Source organism: Hordeum vulgare, chromosome 4H (assembly GCF_904849725.1).
Source record: "Hordeum vulgare subsp. vulgare chromosome 4H, MorexV3_pseudomolecules_assembly, whole genome shotgun sequence".
In the NCBI taxonomy this organism is placed as follows: Eukaryota; Viridiplantae; Streptophyta; class Magnoliopsida; order Poales; family Poaceae; genus Hordeum; species Hordeum vulgare.
Genome location: NC_058521.1, coordinates 71,432,669 through 71,444,537, shown reverse-complemented (window position 1 = coordinate 71,444,537; position 11,869 = coordinate 71,432,669). Strand labels below are relative to the sequence as shown.

General features: G+C 51.0%; 1 protein-coding gene across 1 annotated transcript; it reads left to right on the top strand.

Moving 5' to 3' along the window:
* The first annotated feature begins 3,748 nt into the window (after positions 1–3,748).
* On the top strand, positions 3,749–5,820 carry LOC123447919. Its single transcript, XM_045124643.1, has 4 exons — positions 3,749–4,250; positions 4,337–4,395; positions 5,263–5,380; positions 5,534–5,820. Exons 1-4 carry the CDS (start codon positions 4,048–4,050, stop codon positions 5,610–5,612), a joined length of 459 nt encoding a protein of 152 aa, XP_044980578.1. The 5' UTR covers positions 3,749–4,047; the 3' UTR covers positions 5,613–5,820.
* The last annotated feature ends 6,049 nt before the right edge of the window (positions 5,821–11,869 follow it).

The following is an 11,869-nucleotide window of genomic DNA, read 5'->3' as shown; positions in this document are numbered from 1 at the left end:
TGATCCGGCAAGGAGGAGGGAGAGGTTGGGGAAGATCTCCAGCAGCACGACGGCGTGGTGTCGATGGAGAGACGAGGTCTCCCGGCACGGCTTCGCCAAGCACCGTGGGAGGAGGAGGAAGGAGGGGAGCAGGGCTGCGCCGAGAGGAGAGAAAACCGTGTGCAAAACAACCCCAAACCCCTAGGTATTTATAGGAGGAGGGGAGGGGGTGCCGCCCCTAGGGTTTCCCCCTAGGTGGTGCGGCAGCCCCCCCAGACGGGAGGTGCGGCGACTAGGGCAGGGAGAGGGGGTGGCGCACCCCTTAGGTGGGCCTTAGGCCCACCAGCGCCTAGGGTTCCCCCCTTGTCTCCCTCCTGCGCCTTGGGCCTCTTGTGGGAGGCGCACCATCCCACTTTGGGCTGGTTGCCCTCCCCTTTTGGCCCATGCTACCTCTTGGGCCTGGTGGCCCCTCCCGGTGGACCCTCGGGACCATTTCAGGTGGTCCGGGTGGTCCCGGTACGCTACCGGTGATGCCCAAAACATTTCCGGTGTCCAAAACCATCCATCCTATATATCAATCTTTACCTCCGGACCATTCCGGAGCTCTTCGTGACGTTCGGGATCTCATCCGGGACTCCGAACAACTTTCGGTAACCTCGTATAACATTTCCTTATAACCCTAGCGTCATCGAACCTTAAGTGTGTAGACCCTACGGGTTCGGGAAGCATGCAGACATGACCGAGACGTTCTCCGACCAATAACCATCAGCGTTATCCGGATACCCATGGTGGCTCCCACACGTTCCACGAAGATCTCATCGGATGAACCACGATGTCAAGGATTCAATCAATCCCGTATACAATTCCCTTTGTGTGTCGGTATAGAACTTGCTCGAGATTCGATCGTCGGTATACCTATACCTTGTTCAATATCATTACCGGTAAGTCTCTTTACTCGTTACGTAGTACGTCATCGTGTGACTAGCTCCTTAGTCACATTGAGCTCATGATGATGTTCTACCGAGTGGACCCAGAGATACCTCTCCGTCACATGGAGTGACAAATCCCGATCTCGATTCCTACCAACCCAACAGACACTTTCAGAGGTACCCGTAGTGCACCTTTATAGTCACCCAGTTACGTTATGACGTTTGATACACCCAAAGCACCTACGGTATCCGGGAGTTGCACAATCTCACGGTCGAAGGAAAATACACTTGACATTAGAAAAGCTTTAGCATACGAACAATACGATCTAGTGCTATGCTTAGGATTACGTCTTGTCCATCACATCATTCTCCCAATGATGTGATCCCGTTATCAATGACATCTAATGTCCATGATCAGGAAACCATGATCATCTATTGATCAACGAGCTAGCCAACTAGAGGCTTGCTAGGGACACATTGTGATATATTTATTCACACATGTATTACTGTTTCCTGTTAATACAATTATAGCATGAACAATAGACGATTATCATGAACAAGGAAATATGATAATAACCATTTTATTGTTGCCTCTAGGGCATATTTCCAACAGGTAGGTGAGCGGCGCCGGAATCAGTACGGTGCCGAAAGATGTGGTGCGCGAAGGCGGTTCCGGAGAAGAAAAGGCCTTTTTTCGCATGAGAGGGGGCCCGACGCGTCGTTTTTTCCTTCCGCCGGCGTCCACGGGTGGCCCTCGACGCGCTGGGTTCGGACTTGGACCACCGGAGCCAATTTCGGCCCTAACCAGTGAAAAACCGGCTCCTGGGGGCGCGACTAGGCCGTTTTTTCCTCGCTGGCGGAAAAATAGCCTCGGGAGGGTCTGTTGGGGGCACGACTGGAGATGCTCTTAACCTTACGAGCATCTCCGAGAAACTGGGCCGATAAATCACGGTGAGATTCATGAAGTCGCCATATGTGTCTTTGTAGTCGACGGAAACATCTCCTTCCACTCAACGCACATCACGGAACGTCTAAAATTAATAGAGGAAAATACCACAAACATTGTCAAGTACTTGAATCCTCGTGTGTTGGTTCCATTGCAAGAAATCTAACTATCTGAGCCACATTAGTTTCCTAATGATACTGAATTCCTTGTTGGAAATTTGCAAGAAAACATGTAGCTACTTAAATAAAAGCATTCAGAAATATATGTGATTTATTTTATAAGATATAAATGTATTAAATATATTTCTAGCCTCATCATGACAAAATGATCTTGCTTTACAAGAAAAAATGATCCAGCTTCACTAAAAAATGTTCCATCTTATTAAATTATTTTCTACTCCTTCCTGACCTAAATATAAGACCTTTTATAAATTTATACGAATGTATATAGATATATTTTGAAGTATGAATTCACTTATTTTACTTTATATACAATTCATAAAAAATCTCTAAAAGATCTTATATCTATGAACAGAGAGTAGTTTGTAAGAAAAATAAATACACTAAAATATAACATCTATAATAATGTATGTTTTAAAGTAAAAATATTTGAGAAATAACCTAGGTGGTAGGAGGGCAACGGTATCCCGAGGTCATCAAGGATCAAACCTATAAAGACGAAATGTTCTTTCAATGAGAGGCAATGTTTCTATCGATAGCAAGATGTCTATCATGACTTCGTCGATAACAAAACCTGCAGGCTCAATCTTTCGAAAGTGCGCATAAGTGTATGATGTGCGTGAGTGTGTTCATATAGATAAGTGTATGTGCATGTTTGTGAGTGTATGCATTTGTAATGTGTTCCCAAAAACAAAAACAAAACTCAAATTGTATCTTATTTTATTAAATTAATACAAAATACCATTGTTAGAAGTGATATGCCGTTCTTCTCCCGAGACTAAGCAACCACATGAAACACGACATTAATAACAAGTCCTATCAAACATCAATCGTATTTTCATCAAAAGGAAAAAAACTGTACCCAAGGCATGATACGAGCTTACCACGTTGATACCGCTATAGTACCACATGTATGGTCATCCGGGCACTAGCACATTTTGTTCCCCCCTCACCTATGTTATTCGATTGACATATGTGTGCCTACCTTATGTTATACACAAAACCTAGGATACAAGTGTCCAACTTAAATATGACTACACATGATATGACTAAAAATTAACAGTAATTTTAACTCATAAAAAATATTTGACACATATTTATGACTGTGTGCATCAACTGATGCAGATGCAAGGGGATTAACCTCCTTTTCGAAGAAAAAATGACACATACTCCCTCCGTTCTAAATTTTTTGTTTTAGGTTTGTCTAAAAATGGTGTATCTAAATACTAAAACGTAATTAGGTACATTCATACCTAGACAAATCTAAGATAAAAAAATTTAGGATGGATGGAGTATTTAACACTGTCTTGTTCGTAGGAAATCAAATAGTATCGAGTTTTATTTTGTACTCCCTTCGTCCCAAAAATTTTGTCTTAAATTTATCTAAAAACGGATGTATCAAAATATTGAAACGTGACTAGATACATTCATATCTAGACAAATCTAAGACAAAAATTTTAAGACGGAGGAAGTATGATTTATTTAGTAATACAGCCACCTTCATAACGATCCATTAATGGTTAGCTCTTTTTTTTTGCGACAGTCACGTATCCATGTACTCGTAATCCAAATTAAAACATGCTTGCTAATTTGCCATCGAAAAGCAGGACAGACAGGAATCCATCCTGTAGGGGGCGCCAAGTGTGGCTCGCGCGCGTCCAGTGGAAAGGGATAGCGAGCGAAGGGAAGCCATGAATGCCACGCAGCCTCCACACTGCCCTCACCTCCTCAACTCCACTCCAACCATCGCTCCTGCACACCGGACCAGACAGCAAAAGGAAAAGTGCAACACTTCCTTCCAGCACCAACGGTCCAACCATCGGCTCTTATCCCCTCGATTCCTCCTCTCTCTCTCTCTCTCTCTCTCTCTCTCTCCGTCTCCACCCCTCCTGTCGAGCTCTTTTGCCATCGTGCACTCGATCAGTCCTTGGCAGCAGTATCGTGCGTCGACCAGTTCTTTGCTTTCAAGCTAGGCAGGCCCAAGGAAGAATCCGAGCCAGGGAGGGTTGTGGCAATGGCACTGCAGATGCAGGCCCCGTCGCTGATGCGCGCGCCGGCGGGCGGCGGCCCCGCGCGTCTCCGGTCGGCGTTCTACGCGCCGCCGCTGCTGGTGCGGCTGCCGGCGCCGGGCAGGGCGAGGTCCGTGGCGGCGGCGCGGATCACGATGCGGTTCAGCCGCGTTCAGACGAAGCAGGCATACATCTGCCGGGACTGCGGGTGGGTGAGCCTGCCGCGACCGACCGCGCGTTGCTATGGTGAAGTTGACTGATCCTGACATGCTCTGCATTTTGCGACTGTTGTAGGTACATATACAAGGACAAGACTCCGTTTGAGAAGCTGTCCGATGACTACTACTGCCCTGGTGAGAATAACCATTTTTCGCAGAATGTTAAGCAGACAAGTTCCACGAGTGTTGCAGACACCTTCTTATCCCACCTGCCATAGTCATTTGCTAACCAATTTTTGCACTTGCGCAATTATGACGATCAATCTAGCCATCATAACTTTAGCTTGACTCTCAGATAAATAAATAAATAAATACAAATACTGTGGCCTCAGTTGTTGCGCAAAAGTGAGGTGGAGTGTGGAAGGCAAGCAAACATTCTTTTAGTCCTTTGGAGGACTAGAATCCTTACGGACTTTTTAATATTGGTCGATTGATTCGTAAAAGATCTTTTCCTAAGGGATAATTTGTATCCCCTCTGTCCTGAAATACTTGTTCGAGAAATGGATAAAAATGGATGTATCTAAAACTAAAATACATCTAAGATACATCCATTTCTTCGACATGTATTTCTGGACGGAGGGAGCACTTCATTTCGTAGGAGATCTGACACCTCTTGGAAAAATTCATAGTTTCCGTGGCACTGTCAAACAAACTCAAATTCTGTAGAATTCGAATATGCATGGCATTTTAGTCTTGAGCTTTTACAATCATGTGAACCAAAGAGACTCTTAAATTTTTCATTTTTTAATTTCCTTTTCACTTTAAAGAATCGAGCAACAATAGCAATTTCCGCACATGAGACCCCCAACAAACAATTCAAGTCCTTACCTAGGAAATGAATACAATCAGAGTCATGTTAGTATCAACCTAAACCGATGGTTACAAAGATCAAGATCACTAATCACACGAAGGGGAACCTCCTCCGTTGGTTCTTTATAAGTTGCCATACGAAGATGGCATTCATTTCGATATTCCAAGAACTGATCTCCGTTGTTGATGCAGTCTGTGCCGCTCCCAAGAGAAGATTCAGGCCCTACGAACCACCGGTGGCCAAGAACGCCAACGCCACTGATGCTCGGAAGGCGAGGAAGGAGCAGCTCAAAAAGGACGAGACCGTGGGGTAAGTAGTTGAACCCTTCAAGAGGAAAAGGAAAATAATCAATTAACTTGACTTTTCATTCATACACGCCAATTCAGCGTTGTGATGTTATAACTTCAAAGAGTAGAAATTGACTGATGATGAACTTTGGAAAACTATTTTGCTCTCCTGCAGGAAAGCTTTGCCTATTGGTATCGCGGTCGGGATTGTTGCATTGGCCGCCCTGTTCTTGTATCTGAACAGTGTCTACTAGACCAAGAAAAAAATACAAAAAAAAGGTATAAAAGAGAATGCTTCATGTGATGGAAGGAACTAAGTCTGTTTCACGGTTCTTTTTTTTTTTGCATCTATACGTGGGTGGTCATATAGAGCAAGTTTGGTTTGTCCAAAACTAGACATATTAAGATCTTGGATGGCATATTATAATACTTTGTCTCTTGTTTAGTTGTTCATTGTGAAAACTGAAAAGTGTCTGAAAGTTAGATGGCTTTAAGTTCCTACTTCCTCTGTCTCAGAATGTAAGACGCTTTTTTAACACTATCAGTGTGAAAAAACATTTTACATTTTGAGATGGAGGGAGTATATATTAATTCATGGATATATGTCACATGCCCCATTTGTGATGTGATGATACTGGTAGCAGCTTAGTCCCACACGGGAAAGTGGAGAAAAGTTTGAAAACATATACGAAACTCTCATCCACATCCTATAGAAGTTTGAGAAGAAGAGTGGTACGAATAATCTGCCAATTGCCTGATATTTGAGATATGAAAATCACGGTTTAACTTTCAACTGAATGTGCAATGAGACAGTGCTAACGATGGGCATCTCGTGTACACGCCGCTGCGAACATATTGTTGAAACAGCACTCCAACGACCGCCTTCGTCAGCGCATGCACGCGTGTATCGCCCTTGCGCTCGCCCACGACCGAGCCCAGTCCGCGATCGTTATCGCATGCGCAGGATACGCTGCCTCACTCTTCACTTCCCCTCCTTCTAGCTCGGGTTAGTTAGGGTAGTTAGCGCAGCTTATCTTTTCCCCCTTGCACATGTATAAATACCTGGTATGTCAATGGGAATCGATGTGTGCAGCAAATCCTTCCCTCTCTTGCTTTACATGGTATCAGACGCTCATCCCTGATCGTCTTCGCTTCCGCATTTCTTCTCACCGGCCATGGCCTCGCCTAGCTCCGCCGCCTCCGGTGAACTCAATCCCTTCGGTTTCGAGCCTGTCAACCCCTCCTCTCTCCGTCTCCTCCACATCCAGGACCATGTTCCGATCACCCTCGACCTCCACACCCCGTCGTTCTCCACCTGGCGCACCTACTTCTCCTTCACCTTCCGCGAGTTCGGCATCCGTGATCATGTGGATGGCACGGTGGACGACCTCGCCATGCTCGGCGACGATCAATGGCTGTCGGTTGACACCACCATCGTCAAGTGGCTCTACCGCACGGTGAGCCGCGAGATCCTCTTGCAGGTCATCCGCGACGACGACACGGCGCTCGGCGCCTGGACCTCCATCTGCCAGCTCTTCCTGGACAACCAGCTGCAGCGCTAGGTTCTGTTGACGACGGAGTTCTACAGCCTCATGCAGGAGGGCATGGGGTTGTTCGACTATTGCCTGCGCCTCAAGGTCCTCGCCGACGAACTACGCGACGTTGGCGCCCCCGTCTCCGACGCCACGATGCTGACCAACCTCATCCGTGGTCTCGGGCCCGACTACGCCAACGCCGCCTCCAATCTCAACCTCCTCACCGAGCCTACCTTCGCGCGGGCCGTCAACTACCTGCGCCTTGAGGAATGTCGCATGCGGCAGGCCTCGCTGCAACGTTCTCAAACGGCTCTCGCCGCCGACACTGTCCTCCCTCCGACGCCGGCCGCACCTCCGGTTCCCGTCCCGGCGTCCTCTCCTCCGGGAAACGCCCGCAAGAAGAAGCGCGGCAATGACGGCCGCCCTCGGAACGCCAGCCCGTCCTCCGGCGGGCCTCGCGCTCCGGCTCCCCCCGTCGCGCCCTCCTCCCCGGCGCCCTGGTTTGATGGCGTCAGCCCCTGGACTGGGGTCGTGCACGCCTGGGCCATGCCGCCTACTCGGGCGCCTCGTCCCGGTATCCTCGACGCTCACCCTGCGGGTCACCAGGCGCTCCTGGCCGCGCCTCACTCCGGCGGGCCTGCTCCGTCGCCCTGGCCGACTGCGCCCCCTCCCACCTGGACTGGCGCGTCCGCAAGCAACTACGACCCCGCCCTCCTCGCCACTCTCCACCAGGCTCCTTCCCCCGGTGCCTATTCCGGCAACGGAGACTGGTTCGTGGACACCAGCGCCTCCTCCCACATGGCGTCCAACCCCGGTATTCTCACTTTCGCTCGTCCCTATCCCACCGCCACTCGCATCACCGTTGGTGATGGGTCTTCTCTTCCCATCACTCACCGCGGTGACCTCTCCATTCCCTCCTCCTCTTCTTCCCCTACTCGTCTCTACGATGTTTTAGTTTCTCCTAATTTGATCACTAATCTCATCTCTGTCCGTGCTCTCACGCGGCAGCATCCCGTGACTGTCAAATTTGACGCTTTCGGTTTCTCTGTCAAGGATCTGCAGACCAAGACGGTGCTCCTCCGATGTAACAGTCCCGGCGATCTCTACCCGCTGCGTCCACCAACACCAGCCACTGCCGCTCCGGTTGCGCTCACCGTCGGCCTCGACCTCTGGCATGCGTGCCTCGGCCACCCTGGCGCCTCTGCCCTGCATCAGCTCGCTCGCCATTTCCCCTTCCCTTGTAATAAGACAGCCCAGCACTCCTGCTCGTCCTGTTGCCTTGGCAAGCACACACGCCTGCCCTTTTCTTCTTCTTCCACTGTCTCTACTTTTCCTTTTGAACTTTTGCACTGTGATGTATGGACGTCCCCAATAAAAATTAATTCAGGTTTTGAGTATTACTTGGTGCTCCTCGACGATTTTTCTCATTATGTTTGGACGTTCCCCCTCCGGCGCAAGTCTGATGTGCTCGCTATTCTTACCTCCTTCCTCGCGTTCGTTCGTACCCAGTTCGGGCATGCTGTGCTCGGTCTCCAGACCGACAATGGCCGCGAGTTCGATAACGCTGGTGTCCATCGCCTGCTTGCGGCTCACGGCTCCACTCTGCGTCTCACCTGCCGGTACACATCTCAACAGAACGGCAGCGCCGAACGAGCTCTCCGCACCCTCAACGAGGGCGTGCGCACCCTCCTGTTTCACGCTGGCGTCCCTCCCCGCTTCTGGCCAGAGGCCGTCGCCACCTCCACGCACCTCCTGAATATTCGACCCTGCCGTCCCCGCGGCAACTTCTCTCCCCACCATCTTCTTTTCGGTCACCCTCCCTCCTACGATGCCCTGCGTGTTTTTGGCTGCCGCTGCTACCCCAACATCACTGCCACCACCCCCCACAAATTGGCACCGCGATCCATTCCCTGTGTCTTCTTCGGCTACCCTCCTAACACCAAGGGCTATCGCTGCTACGATCCCGTTTCTAATCGCGTGATCGTCTCCCGACACATTTACTTTGATGAAACTGTCTTCCCTCTTAAGCAGGTATCTTCCGTCAACTCCCCGTCGCCGCCGTCGCCGATGCGCGTTCCGGTGCTCCTGCCGGTCCCCGCTCCGCACCCGCACCATCCGCCACGTCGTGCTCCTCCACCATCGCCTGCTCCTGCGCTCGACACGCCCGCCGCATCGCACGCGACAAGTGGGCGATCTACATCATCATCGGCCCCCTCCATGGCCGTCTCCTCGGCGCCGCCCTCTCGTCCGCTTCCCGCCGACGATGTGACGGCTCCTCGGGCCGCCGGCCCCTCGGACGTCCCCGCTACCGCTCTGGGGTGGCCTGCTGCTCCCGCGCCGCCATCTGGCTCGGGCGCTCCTGCTGACGCTCGGGGGGGGGGGGGGTCTTCACCAGTGCTCGCGCGGGTATCCGTCGCCCAGTCAATGGTACTCCGCGGCCGACTACGTCCTCGCTGCATCGACCACTCCCTCCGTCACCGACGACGTGCCGACCTCCGTTCATGCCGCCCTGCGTGATCCTCGTTGGCATGCCGCCATGCGCGAGGAGTTCGACGCTCTCCTTCGGAACAACACCTGGCGTCTCGTGCCGCGCCCCCATGGCGCCAATGTGATCAGTGGCCGTTGGGTCTTCCGTCGCAAGCTCCGCGCCGACGACACGCTCGAACGCTACAAAGCCCGTTGGGTCGTGCGGGGGTTCCGCCAGCGTGCCGGCGTCGACTTCACGGACACCTTTGCACCTGTCGTCAAAACCAACACCATTCGCTGCGTCCTGCACCTGGCCGTCTCGCGTGGCTGGGCGGTGCACCAGCTCGACGTCTCTAATGCGTTCCTCCATGGCCACCTTGCCGAACGCATTCTCTGTGAGCAACCTGCTGGCTTCGTCGACACCGATCAACCTGACGCTGTCTGTCTCCTCTCACGCTCGCTCTACGGGCTCAAACAGGCCCCCTGCGCGTGGCGCCAGAGGATCGCCGGCTACCTCGTCCGGCTCGGCTTCGTCTCCACCCGGTCCGACGCCTCCTTATTCGTCTACAACCGCGGTGGTGACATGGCGTATCTTCTGCTCTACGTCGACGACATTGTCCTCACCGCCTCCAGTGAACGCCTGCTTCGCCACCTCGTCGATCTTCTTCGCAGCGAGTCCGCGCTGAAGGGTTTGGGTCCTCTCCGCTACTTCCTTGGCATCGAGGTCACGCGGCGTCCCGATGGATTCTTCTTGTGCCAGCAGAAGTATGCACACGAGCTCCTCGAGCGCGCCGGGATGGACAACTGCAGGATTGCTCCTACTCCCGTCGACACCAAGGCCAAAACCTCGACGACCGACGACACCCCTCTTCCTGATGGCTCGTTCTACCGCAGCATCGTCGGCGCGCTCCAATACCTGACGCTCACCCGCCCCGACCTGACCTACGCCATTCAACAGGTCTGCTTGCACATGCACGCGCCGCGGGACGTGCACTGGGCTTTGGTGAAACTGATCTTGTGTTATATCCGCGGCACTCCGTCCATGGGGCTCACCATCCACGCCTCTTCTTCGCTCGACATCGTCGCCTACTCCGATGCGGACTGGGTCGGCTGCCCCGACACTCGACGCTCTACCTCTGGCTACTGCGTCTACTGTTGGAATTATGCCCTAGAGGCAATAATAAATGTATAGTTGTTATTATAATTCCTGCATCAAGATAATAGTTTATTATCCATGCTATAATTGTATTGAATGAAGACTCATTTACATGTGTGGATACATAGACAAAACACCGTCCCTAGCATGCCTCTAGTTGGCTAGCCAGTTGATCGATGATAGTCAGTGTCTTCTGATTATGAACAAGGTGTTATTGCTTGATAACTGGATCACGTCATTGGGAGAATCACGTGATGGACTAGACCCAAACTAATAGACGTAGCATGTTGATCGAGTCATTTTGTTGCTACTGTTTTCTGCGTGTCAAGTATTTATTCCTATGACCATGAGATCATATAACTCACTGACACCGGAGGAATGCTTTGTGTGTATCAATCGTCGCAACGTAACTGGGTGACTATAAAGATGCTCTACAGGTATCTCCTAAGGTATTAGTTGAGTTAGTATGGATCAAGACTGGGATTTGTCACTCCGTGTGACGGAGAGGTATCTCGGGGCCCACTCGGTAATACAACATCACACACAAGCCTTGCAAGCAATGTAACTTAGTGTAAGTTGCGGGATCTTGTATTACGGAACGAGTAAAGAGACTTGCCGGTAAACGAGGTTGAAATAGGTATACGGATACTGACGATCGAATCTCGGACAAGTAACATACCGAAGGACAAAGGGAATGACATACGGGATTATACGAATCCTTGGCACTGAGGTTCAAACGATAAGATCTTCGTAGAATATGTAGGATCCAATATGGGCATCCAGGTCCCGCTGTTGGATATTGACCGAGGAGTCTCTCGGGTCATGTCTACATAGTTCTCGAACCCGCAGGGTCTGCACACTTAAGGTTCGACGTTGTTTTATGCGTATTTGAGTTATATGGTTGGTTACCGAATGTTGTTCGGAGTCCCGGATGAGATCACGGATGTCACGAGGGTTTCCGGAATAGTCCGGAAACGAAGATTGATATATAGGATGACCTCATTTGATTACCGGAAGGTTTTCGGAGTTACCGGGAATGTACCGGGAATGACGAATGGGTTCCGGGAGTTCACCGGAGGGGGGCAACCCACTCCGGGGAAGCCCATAGGCATTTGGGGGAGTCACACCAGCCCTTAGTGGGCTGGTGGGACAGCCCACCAATCCCCTATGCGCCAAGAGAGAAAAAAATCAAAGGAAAGGAAAAAAAAAGGAAGAAGTGGGAAGGGGGAAGGACTCCCTCCCACCAAACCAAGTAGGACTCGGTTTGGGGGGGGGGGACAGTCCTCCCCCCTGGCTCGGCCGACCCCTTGGGGATCCCTTGGACCCCAAGGCAAGTTCCCCTCCCTCCTCCTAT